This window comes from Podarcis filfolensis (assembly GCF_964270895.1).
Source record: "Podarcis filfolensis genome assembly, chromosome: 12".
Lineage (NCBI taxonomy): Eukaryota > Metazoa > Chordata > Lepidosauria > Squamata > Lacertidae > Podarcis > Podarcis filfolensis.
The window spans coordinates 50,246,704-50,269,912 of NC_139614.1; the positions used below are offsets into that span (position 1 = coordinate 50,246,704).

The following is a 23,209-nucleotide window of genomic DNA, read 5'->3' on the forward strand; positions in this document are numbered from 1 at the left end:
GGGGTGGCATTAATCCAAAAACAGTGACAAAACAGTTCCTTCTCTGTTTCTGGATGATCAGAGTATCATCCCGGTCATGAGGCATAGTGGCCATTCCAGGAGGTGCCCTTCTGGAAGAGAGCCAGTGTGGCGTAGTGGTTAAGAGCGGTAGACTCGTAATCTGGTGAACCGGGTTCGATTCCCCGCTCCTCCACATGCGGCTGCTGGGTGACCTTGGGCTAATCACACTTCTCTGAAGTCTCTCAGCCCCACTCACCTCACAGAGTGTTTGTTGTGGGGGAGGAAGGAAAGGAGAATGTTAGCTGCTTTGAGACTCCTTAGGGTAGTGATAAAGCGGGATATCAAATCCAAACTCTTCTTCTTCACCACCCAACTTCTGCTTGTGCAGCTGTGAGCACCCAGCCCTCATTCTGTCCCAAAAGCTACCCCATCGCTTCAGATATGGCACTTACAAAGCCGGCTTGACAAACGCTTGCAGGTCAATCCGCAGAGGTGCGACGGCATAGCCGTCTCCACGAGTCACTTTCCCAGGGACGTTCCGAACCATCTGGTGGAGGGGAATAAAAACGTATCAACGGTGGTCTGTTGTGGGCACTTAGAGCCGCACTGAGCCTCCTCCGAGCGATGGGATGGGATGGGGCTGGGCTTACCGTATTTTTCGCTCTATAGGACGCACCCGACCATAGAACTCACCTTGTTTTAGAGGGGGAGAACAAGAAAAAAATTTCTCCCCCTCTCTGCTCAGCGCCCCTTCAGCGAAGCGGCAGGAGAAACGGAGCCCCTTCCATTTCTCCTCCCGCTTCGCTGAAGGGGCGCTGCGCAGCTTTCCCTCTCTGCCGAAGCCAGGAGAGTCTTGCTCTCCTGGCTTGAGCAAAAGCAACGCAAAGCCTCCTGACTATGGAGGGAGCGCTCCCTCTGTGCTTTGAAGGCTTCGTGTTGCTATCGCTGGAGCCAAGGAGCCTGCATTCGCTCCAGAAGGCACACACACATTTCCCCTTAATTTTTGGAGGGGAAAAAGTGCGTCTTATAGAGCGAAAAATACGGTAATTCGGGTTGCAGCTCGATTTGTGTTACGGCCGCTCTCAGGAGCGGGGGACAGGCAGGACCTGCCATGACCAGAGCACTTTGGATGGCGAGGTGTGGCTTCCCCAGATGGTTTCCATTTGGAAGAAAATGGCTTTGTTTGCACTGCAAGGTTGCCAGGGATCCTAGGTTACCATCTCAGTTTGTGCAAAGAGCTGGACATGGAGCAGCGATGCAAGAAACTGGACCCATGATAGGCTTCTGACCTGATAGGAGGTGATGGAGCTGTGTCACCATGAGTCTAACCTGCGTATCTGGTTGGGCCACCCGCTGGGGAAGACTCAGGGAATGAATCTGGCTTATGCTCATGGGCTGTCCTGAAAAACAGCACCATTCCTCAGCACACCTTCTCTCTACTTCGGGAGGACTAGGTAGGATGACACATGGTGGTGGCAAGTGGGTGTTAGTTTGGGTAGGGTGGTGAGAGCAGGGTGCTGGACAAAGCCTAAGGAACACAACAAAGCTGGAAAAGAGAGAAGTCGGATGGGATGGATAAGGAGGGAAAGGAAAGGCGGTCTTCTCTTATCCATACCCTGCTATCCAGGCTCATGAAGCCAAGGGCAAAACCTTCGCATTCAAACTTATTGATGATCTCTGGCAGCATCAGCGGAGTGAAGGAAATGTGGATGGCAGCAGCACCACCTGCGGGGACCACCTGGGCACAAACAGCTGATTAGGAACACTGAGAGGACAGGTGGTTCTGCATATTCAGGAAGCTTGAGGTTTGTATTTCGGAAACAGCTGTCCCCTCCTCCACCCCCACATGTGGCAAACAACTTGCAAAGCTAGGAGGCTTCAAAAATATTCTGATTTTTGGGGAGAGAGGAAAGGTTGTGTTTTGAACCCCAGCTGCCTAGGATCAACCTCGTGTCCTGTTCCTGATGAGAGCCAGTTTTCTAAATATACGGAGCCCTCAGAGCTGAGATTGTAGGAGGTGGAGGGACCACATTCTTAAATGCTCCGCCACATAGTGTGAAGACTATTATGGGGAGTGTTTTATATGGAGAAGCATTCAAAACAAGTAACTCTCCCCTGCACTTGTGATATCCTGAACCTGCATCGTAATCCAGAATCCAACCACTTCAGTCAATCACCTTGTTTTGAATAATATAATAATAAACAAAAAGCCTGGCCTGTGGAATGTTCTCCCATCAGATTTCAAGGGAATAAACAACTATCTGACTTTTAGAAGACATCTGAAGGCAGCCCTGTTTCGGGAAGCTTTTAATGTTTGATGTTTTGTTATGTTTTTATATTCTTTTGAAAGCTGCCCAGAGTGGCTGGGGGAACCCAGTCAGATGGGTAGCATATTATTATTATTATTATTATTATTATTATTATTATTATTATTATTATTTATTTACTACTGTGGGTTAAACCACAGAGGCTAGGACTTGCTGATCAGAAGGTCAGCGGTTCAAATCCCCGCGGTCCCTGCTCCTGCCAACCTAGCAGTTCCAAAGCACGTCAAAGTGCAAGTAGATAAATAGGTACCGCTCTGGCAGGAAGGTAAATGGCGTTTCCGTGCGCTGCTCTGGTTTGCCAGAAGCGGCTTGGTCATGCTGGCCACATGACCTGGAAGCTGTATGCCGGTTCCCTTGGCCAGTAGAGCAAGATGAGCGCCGCAACCCCAGAGTCGGCCACGACTGGACCTAATGGTCAGGGGTCCCTTTACCTTATTATTCTATTCTATTTGGAGAACACAGTGAAGGATTCATAAATACATGACCCCCCCCCCCAAGTTTAGTCCTTTCTCGTGTCGAAAGCCTCTCTTCCCTCCCTCTCTCCCATCTTTTCACCCCTTGGCTTCCAAGGTCACAGGAGGGCAGCTAGAACATACCACTTGCTTGGGAGTGATGCAGAAAGGGTAGTCGGAGGGCACCCCCTCGTGGGGCCGGATGACCACCGAGATTATTTTCTTGAGGACGGTCGGTTGCCAAGAGTCATCATCGCTGCTGCTGCTGCTTCCTCCTCCTCCTCCTCCGTCGTCCTCCAAAATTGCATCTAGACTCTATGGCAATGAAAAATATGGGTTGTGAAGGATCAGAGATGGAGGAAACTATAGTGGTACCTCGAGTTACATACGCTTCAGGTTACATATGCTTCAGGTTACAGACTCCGCTAACTCAGAAATAGTACCTTGGGTTAAGAACTTTGCTTCAGGATGAGAATAGAAATCGTGCTCCGGCGGCGCAGCAGCAGCAGGAGGCCCCATAGGCTAAAGTGGTGCTTCAGGTTAAGAACAGTTTCAGGTTAAGAACGGACCTTCGGAACAAATTAAGTACTTAACCCGAGGTACCACTGTACATAACAATAGCTTGCTGGAAACGGCCAGTGGCCCATGCAGCCCAGCATCCTGTTCTCATAGTGGCCAAATGGTATTCAGAACCACACCATTAAGTGTGACGATAGAAGGCCAGTAGCCACCAGAGTGGCATGTTATTCATAATGGCAAAAGGGGCTTCTTCTACTTTTTAAACAGAATGGAAATCTAGGAAGGAAAGAAGGCCCTAGAGCAGCGCTTCTCAACCTGTGGGTCCCCAGATGATGTTGGACTACAACTCCCATCATCCCTAGCTAGCAAGGCCAGAGCTCAGGGATGATGGGAGTTGTAGTCCAACAACATCTGGGGGCCCACAGGTTGAGAAAGGCTGCCCTAGAGCATGAGGACATCCAATGAAGGTTGAGGATCGATAAAGGAAAGGACTTCTTCACTAGGGCACTTGGTCCTCCAGGAGGCAGTGATGCCCACCAACTTGGATGGCTTTCAAAGAGGATTAGACAAATCCACAGAGAAGGAGAGGGCTATTGATGGCTACTAGTCAGGATGGCTGTGCTCTGCCTCCATCCTGGAGGCAGCAATGCTTCTGAACACCAGTTGCTGGAAGCCACAGGAGGGGACAGTTGCTCTTGAGCTCAGGTCCTGCTTGCTGTTTTCCCACAGGCCACTGTGAGAACAGGGTGCTGGACTAGATGGGCCACTGGCCGGATCCAGAAGGCTCTTCTTAAGTTTAGAGGGAACGCTAAACTCATGAAGAGACACAGACATCAAGACCAAGATGAACGACGGCAGGAAATGGGCTGGGGCCGAGGAGGACCAAGTCATGCCAACTGCCGCCAGGTGCATTTCTGCCTCTGGACGACAGATGGAGCCATAACCCACACAATGGGCCTTCATCCCAGGAGAAGAAGTTGATTCTCTGCAATTCCACCCAGGTTGGCCTGGTCCGCATGGAACATTAAACCACAGTTCAAAACAAACTATGGTGTCTTATTTGCTCCTATGTTATCTGCTGCTTTTGCTGCACCTCCAGGATGTCTGAACCTGGGCTCGTGGTTTGCCCCTCTTAAAGCAAAATCCCTCCGGATGTTTTCAACTGCAACATTACTCTGAGCCCTAACCAGCAAGGAGAACCCAGAGGCTGAGAGGGAGTGTGTGTCAGAAGGGAAATGAATTGATACTGATTTATACAAGGTGTTACCAGAAAGTTCAGTGGTCACAGAAATTGGACATTGAGAAATATTCGAACATACATGCCTTACAGGCTTTCAAAGTAGGCCCCTTTTGATACAACGCACCATTGACAACATTCGTAGAACTGTTGGAAACTTCTGGAGAAGTCCTCTTCGTACTGCTTTCAGTTCCCTTGATTTCCATTTTGGAAAAAGAAATAAATCCGGTGGGGCCAGATTGGGAGAATATGGAGGGTGGGACAACTCAGTAACCTCGGTAATGATTTCAAGCGGAATATGCAATTCTTCCACCATCATTCGGATGGACAAACGCCGATCCCACATCAATAACTCACGAACTCTGTCGACATCTGAAGCCGCCGGTCTCCCAGACCCAGGTTCATCTTCGATGGTTTGCCGCCCTTCACGGAAATGCTTAAACCACTCATACGCTGTCTTTCGAGTTAAAGCTTCATCTCCACACACAATTGTGAGCATTTCGTGGGTTTCTGATGCCAATTGTATATTCAAATATTTCTTGCTGTCTTATTTCTGTGACCATTCACCGAACTTTCTGGTCACACATTGTATATATTAGTAACTTTGTATTAATATAGCATTTTTATATGTAGCTGGGTCTTTTTGTAATATTTTAAGTCTGTCTGTTCTTGCTTCAGTTTTTTGTCCACCACTTAGATATATTTTTAATATATCAAGCAGTATAGAAATCAAATAATCTAATCGCAACAACGTCTCGTGCTCACTAGGATGGAGAAGCCTGCTCTAGTTTCAAGCCTGGAAAGCAACACCATTGAAGGATAATGCAACTGGAAGGAAGGAGAGTTGTAAAGAACATTTGTGTTAAATTGCACGCACTCATGCGAGCATTCTTGTTTGACATTCATATCCAAGAGCTGCATGCAAGGCGCCTTCCTGTCTTTAAGGAAAACACAGCACAGTAGATCCCTACCGGGTTCTCCTTGAGAGATCCTGCAGCGTAAGGCACTTTCTCTGGGGGCGTTTCAGTCTCCCAGAGGACTTCAATCTCATTGCCGTCAAGGTCTCTAACAGGAAAAGGAGCTCCGTAGAAGACCAAGAGGTCCACCAGCTTATCGTCATCTTTATCCTGGTTATAACTTTCCCAGTCCATTCGAATGTCTGGATTGAGAAAGGGGTGGGGGTGGGGGATGCAGAAAGAAACTCAGAGTTGCTAAGGATTTATAACCAAGGTTGAGCTTGTATTTGCATGTTCATCCTACGGCAACGTTAGAAGATGTCTTGCACGCGTGAAGCAACTGTGACCAGGCAAGCGCCACAGACGAGAAACCTTGCAAACTGCTCAACAGCATGTCTCGGTCAAAGCTGTGTGCAGTGCTACAATGCACTGGGACTGGTGTAGAACACAGTGACCTAAAAACCTCAGCTTTCTTTCCTTTTCATCAGGGGGTTTGGGCTGGGTGTCCATCAATATGCGGATGATACCCAGCTCTACCTCTCTTTTAAATTGGAACCAGTGAACACAGTGAAGGTTCTGTGAGAGTGTCTGGAGGCAGTTGGAGGATGGATGGCAGCTAACAGATTGAGGTTGAATCCTGACAAGACAGAAGTACTGTTTTTGGGGGACAGGGGGTGGGTAGATGTCGGGGACTCTCTGGTCCTGAATGGGGCAACTGTGCCCCTGAAGGATCAGGTACGCAGCCTGGGAGTCATTATGGACTCACAGCTGTCCATGGAGGCGCAGGTCAATTCTGTGTCCAGGGCAGCTGCCTACCAGCTCCATCTGGTACGCAGGCTGAGACCCTATCTACCCGCGGACAGTCTTACCAGAGTACATGCTCTGGTGCATGCTCTGGTTATCTCCTGCTTGGACTACTGCAATGCGCTCTACGTGGGGCTACCTTTGAAGGTGACCCGGAAATTACAACTAATCCAGAATGTGGCAGCTAGACTGGTGACTGGGAGCGGCAGCCGAGACCACATAACACCGGTCTTGAAAGACCGACTTTGTCTCCCAGTACGTTTCCAAGCACAATTCAAAGTGTTGGTGGTGACCTTTAAAGCCCTAAAAAGCCTCAGCCCAGTATACCTGAAGGAGCGTCTCCACACCCATTGTTCAACCCAGACACTGAGGTCCAGTGCTGAGGGCCTTTTGGCGGTTCCCTTACTGCGAGAAGCAAAGTTACAAGGAACCAGGCAGAGGGCCTTACTGGTAGTGGCGCCTGCCCTGTGGAACACCCTCCCATCAGATGTTAAAGAAATTAACAACTATCTGACGTTTAGAAGACATTTGAAGGCTGCCCTGTTTAGGGAAGTTTTTAATGACTGATGTTTTAATGTATTTTTACTCTTTTGTTGGAAGCAGCCCAGAGTGGCGGGGGAAACCCAGCCAGATGGGCGGGGTATAAATAATAAAATTATTATTATTATTATTATTATTATTATTATTATTATTATTAAGCAGGTTTCTAATCCTCAAGGATGCAAAGAGAACATTGGAAGCAGGCGAGCAGGGAAAAGTTCTCAGACCACAGAAATGCCCTATGGGACCACATGGAGCCTCGAACCGCTGTCGGTTAACATGGAAATAATAATAATAATAATAATAATAATAATAATAATAATAATAATAATTTATTTGTACCCCACCCATCTGGCTGGGTTTCCCCAGCCACTCTGGGCGGCTTCCACAAAGACCAAAAATACACTAAGTTGTCACACATTAAAAACAAATTCCAAAACTGCTGGGATCACTTCTTGTAGCTCATTCAGTATCCCCACAAAGGCAAGGAGAGCTCAGTGAAAGATGATCAAGAGCTTCCTACTGGAACTGGTTGCTATTGGGCCTTTGCCATCAACAAAAACACTGTAATGCAGAAGTAGGGAAACTCGGGCCCGTGAGACAAATATGACCTGCTCCGGGTGTCTGCCTGGTGCCTGGAACTCCCCTCCCTTGCCCAAGTGTTTTGCTGAAAAGTGTCCTTGGACTCTGATAATGCTCCTTGCTTGGCTGGATGAACAGAGAGGGGTGCATTAATATTTGCACAGCAGAAAGCAGCCTGCTGTGCAAAGGAACTAATGTACGTTTATTGCTCTGCCTCTGGCCCTGCTCGGTGCTGGAAGCTGCCCAAAACTGAATGCAACTCTTGGGTTGGAAACAGGACCCCTGCTTTTGCCGTAATGCTTCTCACAAAGGGCAAACATCCTCTTCGCTTACCAAAGGGAGTGGGGTTGTTGAGCCGGACGTATCGTGAGACTGTATCCCCTCCGGAGATGTGGGCCCCAAACCTGGAGAAGAAAAATGGGGTCATCTGAGTATACATCACTTAAGTCTATGTTCTGGGTCTTTCTGTTGAAGGGCGCATGCCTCTGCCACAAGGCTCTGCTCTCCCCCGGGACAGCTGGGAACTGCCGTTGGGTCAGAAGGGTTTGGGAACCCTGACAGAGAATCCCCTTTAAAGGTGAACCTCCTTAAGTTGCAGTTTTGGAAACAGAATGCAAATAGTAAATGCAGCTGTTCTTCCAAATAATCCCTGCTCCAAATTCTGCAGTCAAGTAATGTGTACAAAATTCAAACGCTAGGGCAAAGTGTGCATCAAAATGCATGTTACTGAAAATTATACACAAAAAATGCATTACATTAGGGAGAATCAATATTAAAAGAAAAGGTATGCGAGGCACAGAAAAATGTGCATACTAGGGAAAAATTCACAGAATGCTGGTGAATTTTCATACTTTTGACAATTTACAAACCAATGTGGAGAAGTGCACTTAAGATCTGAAAATGAGAAACTGAACAGGGTTTTGCCCATCCTGAAGCAGACACAGCCTCAACTGCCTTGTGAAGAGCAGGTACGTTTTTATCAGGCAGAGAGCCTTCTTGGTAGTGGTACCCACCCTGTGGAATCCCCTTCCACCAGATGTCAAACAGATAAACAACTGCTTGACTTTCTGAAGACATCTGAAGGCAGCCCTGTATTGGGAAGTTTTTAACGTCTGATGTGTTTTTATATTATGTTGGAAGCCTTCTAGAGGGGCTGGGGCAACCCAGTTAGATGGGTAGAGTGTAAGTAATATATTATTACTATTATTATACCTGATTACAGGCGTTGGCATTGGATGGCTGGGTCCTGTCATCTGCAAGAAGATTGGGCAGCCCTTCACAGTCATTTGGATGGGGATCAACATCGGCTCCGATTCCCCCACCTGTACAGAGAAATAAATATTTTGCATGTAAGCAATGGAACCCAGCTGCTAAATCCTGAGGCCTCATGGGAGACAAATGATTCACAGGCATTCTTTTCTTTTACAAGCAAGAAAACACTTGCTTCTTGCAGATAACTGACTGCGCTGAAGGGAACGTGCACACCTTCAGATGCGGCACGGCTGGTCTGCCACTTGTCACAACCTTGTGAACACGGCTCAGTATACAGTCCCTCTTCCCATATCCAGACAAAGCCCAAGCAAACCACAAAGTGGCCGTCACTCTGAGCTCCAAATTCCTTGGGTGCGAACTATGCCACCCATCAGTGACTCATACACCCATTTCCTTGGAAGTTAAGCTTCCCTTAATACAGTGGGGGGCTCATCCTCTATTAGGTGGAACACTCTGCCACAAGAGATCAGGGTCCTGCAGGATTTGACATCTTTCCGCAGGGCCTACAAGATGGAGTTGTTCTGCCAGGTCAGGGCTCAGCCTGACTCCCCTTCTCCTTTTGTATAAGAACTAGTATGAAAGAGGCCTCCCAGCATTCTCAGAGGCCCATAGAAGAAAAGTGTAAACAGTTGGGCCTGATGAGCATTTACTGTTCCCAACTCCGATCCTGCGGAAAGCCATCTAATTAGATTTTAATTTGATCCTGACTTGTTTTTAGGAGGTAATTTAATTATTGTTTGATTTTATACCAATGTTATATATTTGATGTTCGCCGCTCTGAGCCCAGTTTTGGCCAGGGAGGGCGGGATACAAATAAAAGTTTATTATTATTTATTATTATTAAGTGGGGGGCGCATTCCTATGCATGCTTACTCGAAAGCAAGCCCCACTCTGCTTAATGAAGCTGAACTCTCAGTTCTTCTCAGTCTTCCCAACCTCCAGGTCAGAGCTGCAACCCCTGGACCACGCACCTTACAGATGAGGGTGTCCTGGTATTGCCCCCACATGTTGTTATAAGCCGTTATATTGACCACAAGCTCCTCGAAGGCCTTCAGGATCCCCTCAGAGGGGTGTACGTGGAAAGTTGCTCCCTTTCCGTGAGATAGCATGGCAGCTCTGAAGGCTGTAAGACCAGAGCAGATGAACAGTTTGACAGCAAGGCAATGGGACTGGAACAGGAGAGCCTCTTGCCGGATCACATCCAGCGGCACTTTTTTCAATTTATCCCTCCATTGCCCTACCCCTGCCACTTACCCACAATGCATCTGAAAATATAGCAATGGCAGACTCTGCCTACCTGATTGTTTCCTCTTTGCAGCCTGCCTCGTTATTCGCCTTGTCGTTTCCACAACAGCTTTGGAGGAGCTTGGAAAAAGACGTCTCAGTGAGAACTCTGAAGGGTGCAGGGATTTCTTAAGATGTCATGCTTTAAGTTCTCAAGAGCTCGGTGCCCTCCAGAGCTCGCCCCAACCAGCACAGCTGTGTTAGCCACTTGCCTGAGGCCAGCCGGGTGAATCAATATTTACTACTGAAAATTATTATCGTTCAGACTTAGCAAAAGGTAAAGGGACCCCCTGACCATTAGGTCCAGTCGTGGCCGACTCTGGGGTTGCGGCGCTCATCTTGCTTTATTGGCCGAGGGAGCGTACAGCTTCTGGGTCATGTGGCCAACATGAGTAAGCCGCTTCTGGCGAACCAGAGCAGCACACAAAAACGCCGTTTACCTTCCCGCCGGAGCGGTACCCATTTATCTACTTGCACTTTGACATGCTTTTGAACTGCTAGGTGGGCAGGAGCAGGGACTGAGCAACGGGAGCTCACCCCGTCACGGGGATTTGAACCGCCGACCTTCTGATTGGCAAGTCCTAGGCTCTGCGGTTTAACCCACAGCGCCACCTGCGTCCCTTCAGACTTAGCTACCCATCTTTAAAAGGGGTATCATATCAGCTTTCCTTCCAATATCAGCTTTCCTCACATGGGGAGGCGGCCGGATTAAGTGAGCCATACCACATCTAGATTATGTGATGGGGATGGAGAGCAAGCTCCAACCAGCAGGCTATAGCACCCCACCCTGCTAGGTCACTATGGCAGGTGAGTGTAGCCACCCATTGCGTTGCAGAGGGTTGGACTAGATGACCCTCAGGATACCTTCCAACTTTAACATGGTGTTGGGTAACCTAATTGCAATGGAAAAAACCAGGAGCACACAAGAGAGTACACTCCCAGTTCTTTCTTTGTTTGCATTTTCAATCCCAGTGGAGGGTTGCAGTCAGTGATATATATATATATATATATATATATATATATATACTTCTCAAGTTTGTACATTTCACTAATTTTACAATCATTCTGACATTTCAAAACTTGACTTGCTTCCCCCTCTTTCTGAGGTTCCTTAAGTTTGTTTTTAATACCTTCTGCATATCCAAATTAACTTACCGTAATTTACTCATCTTCTTTAAATATATACTCTTATAAAACTGCAGGTTATTACAAGTTGTCAGCTCATGGTTTCCTAATGAGGAAAACGAGTAAGGCCTGCAACAAAATGTTGCAGTGGATCTCCAATTCTGTGCTCTTAACAGGAGCTTTTGTGGCACTTATCAGATTGCAGGTGTTGATTTAGGAGGAAAGGATACAGAAGCTTTCCCCTGCTGTGCTATTTATTTACAGCAGGGATGCGGGTGGCGCTGTGGTCTAAACCACTGAGCCTCTTGGGCTTGCCGATCAGAAGGTAGGCGGTTCGAATCCGCACAACGGGGTGAGCTCCCATTGCTCTGTCATAGCTCCTGCCATCCTAGCAGTTCGAAAGCACACCAGTGCAAGTAGATAAATAGGTACCACTGCAGCGGAAAGGTAAACGGCGTTTCCGTGCACTCTGGTTTCCGTCATGGTGTCCCGTTGCGCCAGTAGTGGTTTAGTCATGCTGGCCACATGACCCAGAAAGCTGTCTGTGGACAAAAGCCGGCTCCCTCGGCCTGAAAGCAAGATGAGCGCCGCAACCCCATAGTCGCCTTTGATTGGACTTAACCATCCAGGGGTCCTTTACCTTTTTTTAAAAAAACCTTATTTACAGTGCTCCTATTCAGGAGGATTTCATAAAACTGTTTACGTAGGATTGTTACAACAATAAGCACTGATCTAAAAGGGTACAATAGAATGCAAAAGACAACTTGTTTGTTCAGCAAAGGCCATTCCTGTTTCTTCCCACCCTGCAGCAAGGCAAGGTGGTTCTGCCTCTGTGGTGGCCTTTGTGGGATAGAGAAGCCACTCTGGGAGCTGGATGGGGCAATTCCCCAAGCTTCTTTCTAGAGGACTTAGGAAGCTGAGCATTTTGTGGGTATACAGTAAAAGGTAGGGTCCTAGACTGAGGGAAAGAGAAAAGACTTCCTTTTTCTTTGCTTCCTCTTGAAATAAGATGTTAGGGGTTTTATGAAGCCTATTGCCTCTGTCCACTGCTACCTACAGTTCCCTTTCCTTTTTGTTTTTGCTCAACTGACAAGTCAATATTTTGCATGTCCTGCAAGCTCACAGGTTGATCTCAGGACTTTTTGTTTTTTTTCTTTAAAACAAATCTTTTTCTTTTAATTTACAAACGTGTATTTCAGCATATCTAGGGAGCTTCCACCACCACAACAGAGATGCCCCCAAAGTAAGTAACAGGGACTTGAAGCTCCTATTAGTAAATATTATTTCTTCTCATTGCTAATCATGGCGAAATGGAAGAAAAGGAGGCTTACACTTACAACAGAAAATATTTCTCCATTAAAAAACAACCCTCCACAAACAGACTCTCACACATATGATCTAAGACTTACCCATCTTGTCCCTGTTCATCTGAGGGAACTGGGCCTGGTTGGCTGAAATACTCAACCCCTACGGAGAACAGAGCAGCTAACTCAGAGTGATTGGTAATTATTAGCTGGTGTTTTATCACACTTTTCAATGCCACTTCCGAGCCGAAGTCTAGCATCAGATCTTGCGAAGATTCCGAATTTTGCTCCTCAACACTGCAGAGAAACAGCAACAGACGCTAAATGGACTCCCTCGTTTGCCAGCGAGACGCTTTCAGAGACATAACGGTTGTCAAAAGAAAGATGAATGTGAAAACGAGTGATTATATTGGGCTTCCATGAACAGTTTAGTGGAAATACAAGTAAAATGCTTCTTTATACCCTAGCTAATATAATCCGAAGAAAGCGTCATTTTGAGCCACTAGTAATTAATAGCTATATTTTACTAAGCTATTAACTGTAAGTTTCCTTCACCTGTCAGAAGGTATGGAGTAGGTGATTCTGAGCCCCTTAACTTCACCAGAAATTGCCAGAAATAGGGGTTCCAACATGTCTTCGATGCTACAGCACAGGGCAAGGTCACTCAGTTTCTCCTGGCAGAAAAAGAATTAGACCTTCGTGTAAGAATCATCAACAGCAGGTCAGAGAGCAAATGTCATCAGGAGGACTAAATCTGGAGGGAACACTTCCAAGTCAGAAGCAAAAAGACACACCCATTTAATATGACAGACATATTGGAATGCAATGAAAGAAGAAGAAAAAGGGAGAAAGGTTTTACCAAAACCAATTTTGCCATAGAAAAGAAAATGAATCGTAGTTTATTTGGCTACTGTTATGAGTCTGGGATGTTAACCTGTGTGCCAGGCCCTTCTAATCCATGTGTCCAGCAAGTCTTAAAATCTAACCAAGTCTCTAATTCCTGGAATAGCCAGGCTAGCCTCCTGGTGAAGTGTAAGGAGAACGAAGGAAGGGACTCTGTGGGACGTGGGAAATGGAAGAGGACCTTCCCTCAACTCATGGATCGTTAGAAAGACAGAGCCAGAGTTGAGAGCAGAAAGTGGCAGTGACGTGAGCCAGAGGAAAAAGCAGCAAGGTGGGAGAAGAGAGAGAGGCAGGGCAAGGTTTGACATCTGTCTGAATCCAAGGCTACTGCTATGGGAGAAACAAGGGCCTTTTGGGGTGCTGATGCTGTGAACCCCTCTGTCAAAGGCTCAGGTTGTATATGTGTGTAAATAAACCATATACCATAGAGACACCACAGCCTCCACTGTGCACCATCCCCAAAAGGAAAGATGAGTGAGTGCCTGGAATCTTGCACCGTTTTGAGATTGGGGCGACTATTATTCAACACACTTTTATCTACCTCTCCCCACCATGGCATCTGCAGAGCTTTTAATTGTTCAAATGCACACAGTAAAAATCCAATGAATATTATTTGAACAATCAACAATAGCAAAAAATAATAATAGGACAGCAGTTAAAATACAGAAGCAGCAGATAAAATCAGTTGTGGGAAAGAAGGAGCTCTTATTTCTTTGACTGCATCATTGCTCCCCTGCAGGTGGTTGCGTGGAGGGGGAGGCAAAGTTGGTGTGGTGCAATTATTATTAATTATTATTATTATTATTACTACTACTATCATTACTATCATTATTATTATTTTTAAAATACATACACCGTCCTTTATCTGAATATCTCAGGGTAAAAATATAGGATAAAAGCACAAAATAGTTAAAACAAAAACAAAACAATAACCCCCTTTCTGGCTTTCCTCCTATCCATTTCCTCCTCACAAGAACCCTTTGAGGTAGGTTAGGCAGAGAGGCAGTGATTGGTGAGCTTTGTGGCCAAGTGAGGATTTGAACCCTGGTCTCCCTAGTCCTAGTCCAGCACTCTACCCGCTACACCACAGTGATGGTCCCAGAGGCCATCAACATCAGCATCCCACCCCATTTTGGGGGTCATAGACAAGAGGGTTGTCTACGAACAAATGAATCAGCAACCGCAATGTTATTCTGCATTTTGAAAGCCAAATACTTCTAAAACAAAAACCCTAACCTTAACATTCGTAGTTATCACCACACGCAATTCCTTCGTTTCGTTGGGACCCAAAGTGCCACTTTCCGGAGAGATGCTGAGCTCGCAGGAAGAAGCTTGGCTTCCAAGGAGCTGTCGGACAAATCAGGAAGGCTGGTCAGTTAACAGGAGGCAGCTGGACGCTCTTCTGACTAGTCAGGAGTAGGAGCACCACTGACCTCGCCCCACTGGAAGCGCGACGGGAGCAGCGTCTGGTTAAAAAGATGAACGGTTGCTTCCGCGGGGATTCCAACTGAGAGGTCAAAATGCAAATGACTCGACAGCAGGCAGACGTGGGGAGTCTGGACTTCCACAAAAACACGGATGTGACTGAAAACAGAAAAAAGTATATGAGCTCCAGCAGCAGGTAGTGAACAAATGCCTATCTTCCATAGCAGGGCGGTTTGAATTAGCATGTGAAATTCAGTCTCCTCTCTGCTGTAAGTGTCCTTTTAAGATTGCCAAGGCTGCAATGATGGCAGCCTGGGCACCATTGTTCCAAAGGTACAGGAGCCCCTCTACAGACAACCTTTCCTGTTCCTAACTCCTTTTGATACAGGGGAGAGGGGGTGAGGTTCTCCACTACAATAAGTATTTTTCTCAACGGGTCCAACACATGTCCCAATGACCACATGTGGCCCTCAAGGTCTTTTTGGGCGGTCCATGACAACATCTGATGCCCTGCAGCCCTTGCACTGCCTTATCAGAGCCAGGTAAGCAAGGTGCTGGGCTTTGGGAAGGAGGCACGAGGGCTCTGACAAGGTCCTAGAGCCCTCCAACATCCTTCCCAAAGCCTAGTTAGCACTTAGCAAGCTTTGGGAGGGATCTAGGACCCTGCCAGAGCCTCAGGCCTCCTTCCCAAAGCCTGGTACCTTGCTTATCTGGCTTTTGGAAGGCAGCATGAAGGCTGGGGTGCCCTCCAATTCTGACCTAAACCCCCACACCCCTGCACAACGAAGCAATGTGCAGTCTGCGGGGTCTGTATCAAGCGAAGTACTCTTGTGGCCCACTCGGGATGAAAAGTTGGACTGCCCAGTTCTAAAAGGAGCAGCAACCCTGCTGATTCTACTGCAAAACAGCAGGCACCTTGCTATGTGACAGGGCTGGTCTGGGGGAGAGGGGAGACAGGGCAGCCCCTCCCTCTGGGCCACCCATACTCCGATGATGATGATGATTTCAATTCATGTATCTCCCTTTATCAAAAGATCCCAGGGCAGTGCATAACATTAAGAACACAGTTTAAGGAGCACAATAATAAAAACAAAATAAAAGCATAACAGACAGCATAATAATAAAATAATCATAATAACAGTCCCATCCCCCTCAGCTTTAACAAACCATACATTATTTAATGGCCAAAGGCCTGGGTAAATAGGACGGTTTCTGCCTGGCGCCACATGACCAACTGCCACATGGCCAACACTATAGGACCCTTTCTGCGGCAGTGATGGAAATGTTCTCTTGAAATGCCCTCTGGGAGACTGAGAAGAGACCTCATTATTACCAGAATAGTCTCTAACCCATTTCATGTCCTCACCTTCCAACTCCATTTTCCACCTCCATCTCTAACACGGTCTGAAGACGTTGACACATGTATGATGTAAACAAAACAGAGACCTTGCACTTGCCAAGAGGATACAATTCTCCACTACGTGGCTGAAATTTGAACGGAGAGGTCTGCAGGGGGGAAACCCAAGAGCCAATGTAATTCCATGAACATAGGTCTGGGCATTAAAAGTCTTCCATTCAATGCCCTGCCTTCGGACAAGGCACAGGAAGGGAAATGGCCAAATTCTGATCTCAGAGCAACACACCTCTTCATTTCTTTCAGTTAAGCAAGCTGGGCTTTCCTGCATTTTCCACTTCCCTGGCAGCTGACTTAGATTTTCTATCTGAAACGTGAACCGCACTTTTTCTCCCAGTTTAAGCAAGCCCAGGTCAAAGGATGGGACGTCAATGGAAAGAACAGGTCCCTGAGAAAAGCGAACCACATAAAACAGGTCAGCTACCACCACAGAAGTCTCAGTGAAAAGCATCCAAAAGACAAGGTTATGCATGCTCAAATTGACTAACACAACAGCACTGAGTGAAACACTGGGGTGGGGACTGTGGAACTCTCTGCTGGGGGGCAGCTGAGTCCAATGGAAGGCCGCAAGCGCTGTGTGGGGAGGGGGGCATCCCTCCGGCACAAAGCACATGGCTCCACTCACCCCAAGGGCCAAGACAATAAGGCAGCTTCGTAGGCTCAGATATTCCCACCTTAAAGTCGGCTTCCACGTGCAATACCACGGGCTCTTTGGAGTGAGTGATTTTGCACTGCAGATCATGGCAGGAATGCCCAGGTTTCCCTCCGGTAATGGTGAACTCAAACTCTTGGAATTCATTTACCCCTAGAGAAGACAAATCTGTTACTTCCATCGGGGGGGGGGGGGGGAATGAGCATAGGTGTTGTTTTTTTCAAAGCCTAATGGTTTCCCAAACCCAACGTCATTACCCAAAACACATATCATGGCCTTCTCGTGATAGTGGCATATGCACTTGTGCACAGTCATACCTTGGGTTAAAGTCGCTTCAGGGTGAGCGTTTTCAGGTTGCATTCCGGGTTACTTCCGGGTTCTGCCGCTTGCGCATGTGCAGATGCTCAAAATGACGTCATGCGCAGAAGCAGTCAGTCGTGACCCGCGCAGACGTGGGTTGCATTCTGCTCAGGATGCGAACGGGGCTCCGGAACGGATCCCGTTCGCATGCAGAGGTACCACTGTATAATCTTTCCTCCCCACCCCGTTCTCCTGTGTCTTATGATGGGCCTAGCAAGTATCAAGAACATACCCAATGATATGTAAGAAGCCCTGGCAACAAGCCCTCTAGCCTGGTGCTGCTGCTTTTTAATGCCAGGCCAGTCCACAATTAAAGAACACTCATTCATGATTTGGTCATGGATGGGGAGATATGCCCATGTGCATACTCCTGAGACCTGGACAGGTGAGATGGGTGGGGTTTGAGTGGCCCAGCTGTGTCTGTCCAGGTTCTCAGCACAGCACAGGGCCAGGCTGGAGGACTGGGGTAGGGTTGGGAGAGAAGTTGCTCCCCCTTTCTCGCCAGGAAGCCCCTCTGCCCAGATTAATGCAGTGTGCGCAACACAGATGCAACGGACAGAAAAAGAGTTACCTAATTTTCCGGAATAAGGTTCAACTTCAACTATGTCGCAATCACTTATTTTCTCCCATGTAAACCTGACAGACGATTTGCTGTTATTGTACATCTGGAGATTTATAAATGAACAGACAATCAATGCCGTTATATGACCAAATCACCATTTTCAGACTTCTGAAGTAACCCACGGCAGGTGCGCCAGGTAGATACGAAACACAGACCCGCAGATTAATACTTCATTAGTATTAATATATGAATATGAGACTATTTAGAACTGAATGGTGGTAGTGGAGATTAAAGGGGTAAGAAAAAGTAATACATTTTTCTTATATACAGGGTGTAAGGGGCGGTGATCCTACCCACGATAACATACAAGTGGGTTCTTACACCTAGAAATATAAAGCCAAAGCCTAGCTCTGCACGGGAGCAATTTAATCTGCTTGCGTTGTTCAATTTGCAGAGTTTAGAATTATTTTCTGACATGTGTGAAGGTGAAGGAAGACACAGAAGACTATGGACAAGCACCAGGCTTCCTTCCCAGGCACTGGGGCTTCTTCCAGACTACAAAAGAAATAGATTTCACACTTGTATAGGAGGCCTCCAAGCGCACAGAACAGACACGGCCTCTAAGCAGCACAACCAACCAGGAGGGCTGTTTGCTGCCTTCCAGGTTACAGAGGCCTGACTGCCTCAACTCAGAATTGGGTATTTCGTGTCACTGGTCCTCCACCTGACAGGACACACTCCAAGCAGAGATTTGGCAGGTGTCTCTTGTCCTTGACCTTATCTATGCCAACAGGACTTTGCAGCCGGTTATATATTTTTCATTAGCCTGTCATTTTAAGGATTAAATGCATTTTTATTTTGTGAGTGGTGTTTTATGTTCTTGCACTGTACACCACACTATTGATACACAGTGATACAGAAATACTTTTTGGCAATCGATCAATGCATACATAGACTGGCTGAAGTAAAAGTAGACTTACGCTAAATGTTCTCCTAACATTTACACCAATGTAGTTTTCTCCTGGGATGATCATGGCATAGGGCTCCAAAAGGAGCTGGAAGGGTTCCGTATCGCCTTTGACGTCTATTTCCAAAGCAATCACGTCTTCTTGACGCCTTTCTCCGCTTTCGTACTGCTCCCGTTTTTGAGGGCTGCATGAGGGACGGCGTTAGAATTGCTGCTGTTGTGGATATTTAGAATGGCATAAAGGATGTGATTCCCATCCCAGCATAGGGGAAAAAAGACTGCTCTTCCTTCTCTTGGCACATTCAGGTCTACGCCTCTCTGTTTCTTATGCTTTGCCCCCTCGCTTGGGAGAAAACCCCTCTGAATGTGATGGGATAGAGACGGACAAAACATGCAGAGGAACGGGATTCAGGAAGCAGGGTGGATAAAAATCAATGATTTTTTTTTAAATAAAAAATTGGATTTTTAAAATTTAAATCAGATTTTTTTATTTAATTGGATTTTTAAAATTTAAATTGGATTTTTAAAATAAAATGCATTTGGAGGAAAAATCTTTCTAAAGATATTTTTCTATTTAAATTACATTATAGTCCAAAGGCTATTCATCTGGAAATAAGGATCTGTTAAGTTTTTCATGTGTGCTAAAACTCAGTCTAAGTTTTTTTTTTAATTGTTTAACCACATTAGTTAACAAACATGGATACATATGCTATAATGTTATTGTTTTAGTTAAATAAATGATTAAGGAAATGATTATTTTTCACCTTCCAATAAAGTACAGTAGAAAAGCTGTCCAAATAAATTAAACCTCACAATAATTTCATAATTATCTGTCTATGTATTTGTAGTAGTATAACCAAATCAGCAATTTTTGATATAACTGTAAAAAAACTACTCTGAAAATTTATTATTCCAAAAATGAAACCTTCATCTGGTTGTAAATATTAAGATTATACAAGCATGAATGAGTCTTTCTGTAAAAACAAAATGATTTAAATCAAGTCTTACTGACTAGTGATTTAAATCCATTTGATTTATACCAAATCCACCCTGTCAGGAAGTAAACCTGCCTCACCCCTTTTGCCATGAATGCAAAGGACCTGTGAGGTGCCTGGCACTCCCAGCACAATCCATTGAAATTAAGCACAGCTAAAGGGCTAAAGTCGTCATGAGACCAGGGAAGTTGAGCTGCAGATGATGTGTGATCACCTTTGGTTCTGCTATTAGGCCATGGTGGGGGATGGGGTGGGACCAGGGTTGAGTGGGAAACAAATGCAACACATGCGCATCCATGCTTGTGCTTGTGTGGCAGCGTGCACACAGTTCAGCAATAAGGTGCTAAATCAGACAAAGGAGGAAGGTGCCATTAGGACAATAAATTCATCTCTTGGACCAACACAGTAACAAGAATGCCAACCATCTCTGGCACAATTTAAGAACATTTTCATGTGCCCCTGACGCATCACTTACTCAGGTAGCTCTGGGATATCTTCCAGCACAATCTGAAGCACGCTGTGATACGACTTTGGCTGCAAGGAGAACAAAAACCCAGAACGGCAATCAACTAATGTACATCAAAATAACTCCCCAAATAATCTATGGCTTACGTTAACTGCATTTGCCTCTGGGCTGCAAGAGATCAAAGCCTCTTGTAGTTTAAACAGCTGAGGCTTCAGGTAAGACTGAGAGCCATTTTGCACCAAGTCTTCTCTCGCCATAGAGCTGGAAGCAGCCACACCCACCCTGGCATGTGCCCCCAAGTCAAGGCTGAAGGTGGGCTTGGGCCCCAAACAGCCACCCCAGACTCACACAAGCCAATCTCAGCTCAGTAGCCAGGTGTGGAAGCCCACCAGGAACGCAAGGAATTTCTTGGTTTTGCTAACTGTCTCACACCAAAACTGGTGCCAAGAATGTGTCTGGCCACAGCAAATGGGTAGAGAGAGCTTGGCTTGGCAGGTAACAAGTTTGGAAGGTAAATTTTCAATGAAGTTTGGAAGTAGTAGTAGTAGAAGTAGTAGTTAGCCATGCCTGATTTATACCAGCCTACAGAGCACATAGGGGACGCGGGTGGTGCTGTGGTCTAAACCACAGAGCCTAGGGCTTGATGACCAGAAGGTCAGTGGTTCAAATCCCTGCGACGGAGTGAGCTCCCATTGCTCGGTCCCAGCTCCTGCCCACCTAGCAGTTCGAAAGCACGTCAAAGTGCAAGTAGATAAATAGGTACCACTCCGGTGGGAAGGTAAACGGTGTTTCCATGCGCTGCTCTGGTTCGCCAGAAGCGGCTTAGTCATGCTGGCCACATGACCCGGAAGCTGTCCGCAGACAAACACCGGCTCCCTCGGCCTATAGAGTGAGATGAGCTCGCAACCCCAGAGTTGTCCGCGACTGGACCTAATGGTCAGGGGTACCTTTACCTTTACTGAGCACATACATAATGTAATCTAAGAATGACTTTTAGCATGGAAAGAAATAAAATCATTTGCTTTTGAGTTTCATTCAGACCCTTTAGTAGCCGCTGGTTAAACTTTTATCCAACAAGTTGCACAGTATACATGGCAAATATTGAATCAACCAAGTACAAGCAAGGCTGTACCTCCTTTGGATGGTAAGAGAGAGTAAACGAGTGATTGCTATGGGGGTGCAGAATCCCCATGGCAGGAGTCACAGAGAAAGCGGACTCCGTCTCCAAGTTGTACTTTATCTTTGTCAGGTCCGCTTTTCCTTCCAACATTGATGCCTGCAGATTGGGCTTCATTATCTGCCAGAAAAAGGGGAAATCCACGTGGCTGAGCAAAGAGAAGGAAAAAAGAAGGCATTCAATCCTGCAGTTTTGGGCTAAACATTTAGGAAAATTACATTTTTAGGGAACCTTTTAATTAGCCCCCCCCCCCAAATAAGGGACTTAAGTATTTGCCTTTGCTAGTCCCCACCCCCACCTTGAGGATCTAGAACCAGAGCAGCTGGTCCAAGAGAAATGGCTCAGCTCCCACGTATTGTCTATTTTAACAGCAGTTTGGCACCAGAAATTGTACCTCAGTCATTCCATGTTCTCCCCCCCCCACTCCTCTCCCCATCCTAATTTTCTAGTTTTCACAAACCATAATTTGCCTTCAAACCAGAATGAGAATCCCGAATCATGTGATTTTCTCCCTCAGTGTGCGTTTGGAGGTAAACTATGGTTTTTCAAAACCACAGTTTACCCAATTCAGAGGTTACAACAAACTGTTGCTTCTTCAAACCTGGAAGTCAGGGACACAGTTGGAGCACAAGGAGTGAGGGACAAGATGGAACGTAAGAGCACAATGTGTCATCCACCAGCAGCTAACCCTATGGCAGGTGAACTAAACCTTTAAGAAACTTGTCGTTAAAGCGTAGTGCAAAGGCCACTGGCTTCTGCCCAGAAAAATCCCCCCCCCCCCATAGTTTTAGCATCATACATACGTCAGATTTCTTAGAACCAGAGTTTTCTCTGCCTTAGATTTGGGATTCAAAGAACCAAAGCGCACAAGGTGTTGCGCTGTCACATCAACAAGCTCGCCGGGCATAGGGCTGCTTTCTCCTCCAGTAACAGACAAAAGCTTCAGAGCTATCAGCTGCCCGAGTCCTGGAAGCAAAAGTGAACGCAAACATCCTGCGGCAAATGCACATGACTGAGCTTATGCCCTTCCAATGCGACTACCCAGTTGCATTATGGGCATAACACATGACCCCCATCAGACCAAAGGAAACTGGCAGTACCGTTTCTCCCAGAGAGAAGGGGCCTGTGGCTCTCCAGATGTGGCTGGACTCCAGCCCAAGCCAAATAATCAGGGTTGATGGGAGTTGTAGTCCAGCAACATCTGCAAAGTCATAGATTTTCCCCATACCACCCTAGTTGGCAGCTGCTCTCCAAAGTCTCAGAACATGATCTGTTTTGAAAGCTACTGTGGGGTAGCAGCTAGAGCATCACACCAGGGCCCTAGGAGACCAGGGTTCGAATGCCTACTTGGCCACGAAGCTCACTGGGTGACCCGGGCCAGTCACTGTCTCTTAGACTCATCTATCTCACAAGGTTGTTGTGAGGATGAAATGGAGAGGAGAACTATGCATACCACCTTGGGCAGAAAGATGGAACAGCTCTGTCGCTTAGAGCATGGTGCTGACACCACCAAGGCTGCAGGTTCAATCCCCATATGGGGAAGCTGCATATTCCTGCATTGCAGGGGGCTGGACTAGAGCAGTGGTTCTCAACCTGTGGGTCCCCGGATGTTGTTGGACTCCAACTCCCATCATTCCTAGCCAGCATGACCAGTGGTCAGGGATGATGGGAGTTGTAGTCCAACAACATCTGGGGACCCACAGGTTGAGAACCACTGGACTAGAGGATCCTCGGGGCCCCTTCCAGCTCTAGAAGAAATAAACGAACTGGCTCGCCATATGGAGGTGAGGCAAGATTTCAATGGACACCAACAGCGGAGTTCACAGCCGTTTCAGGAGCAGGAATCCTCAGATTGGGCCACACGTATCTCAGCTGTAGGGACGCAG

The 23,209-nt window shown here is 46.7% G+C and overlaps 1 protein-coding gene across 1 annotated transcript in view; it reads right to left on the reverse strand.

Moving 5' to 3' along the window:
* Nucleotides 1–23,209, reverse strand: part of DLEC1 (DLEC1 cilia and flagella associated protein) — a 47,294-nt gene that overhangs the window by 6,191 nt on the left and 17,894 nt on the right. Inside the window, exons 13-32 of the mRNA XM_083579222.1 lie at nucleotides 22,127–22,289; nucleotides 21,279–21,471; nucleotides 20,156–20,214; nucleotides 18,699–18,870; nucleotides 17,728–17,821; nucleotides 16,819–16,949; nucleotides 16,374–16,532; nucleotides 16,097–16,236; nucleotides 14,739–14,889; nucleotides 14,542–14,652; nucleotides 12,958–13,076; nucleotides 12,508–12,699; nucleotides 9,987–10,054; nucleotides 9,661–9,812; nucleotides 8,630–8,739; nucleotides 7,751–7,821; nucleotides 5,507–5,694; nucleotides 2,924–3,094; nucleotides 1,616–1,738; nucleotides 453–547 (exon numbers count right to left, since the gene is read on the reverse strand). Of these exons, the coding sequence (XP_083435348.1) occupies nucleotides 453–547; nucleotides 1,616–1,738; nucleotides 2,924–3,094; nucleotides 5,507–5,694; nucleotides 7,751–7,821; nucleotides 8,630–8,739; nucleotides 9,661–9,812; nucleotides 9,987–10,054; nucleotides 12,508–12,699; nucleotides 12,958–13,076; nucleotides 14,542–14,652; nucleotides 14,739–14,889; nucleotides 16,097–16,236; nucleotides 16,374–16,532; nucleotides 16,819–16,949; nucleotides 17,728–17,821; nucleotides 18,699–18,870; nucleotides 20,156–20,214; nucleotides 21,279–21,471; nucleotides 22,127–22,289 (2,662 nt within the window). The remainder of the gene's footprint in view (nucleotides 1–452; nucleotides 548–1,615; nucleotides 1,739–2,923; nucleotides 3,095–5,506; nucleotides 5,695–7,750; nucleotides 7,822–8,629; nucleotides 8,740–9,660; nucleotides 9,813–9,986; nucleotides 10,055–12,507; nucleotides 12,700–12,957; nucleotides 13,077–14,541; nucleotides 14,653–14,738; nucleotides 14,890–16,096; nucleotides 16,237–16,373; nucleotides 16,533–16,818; nucleotides 16,950–17,727; nucleotides 17,822–18,698; nucleotides 18,871–20,155; nucleotides 20,215–21,278; nucleotides 21,472–22,126; nucleotides 22,290–23,209) is intronic.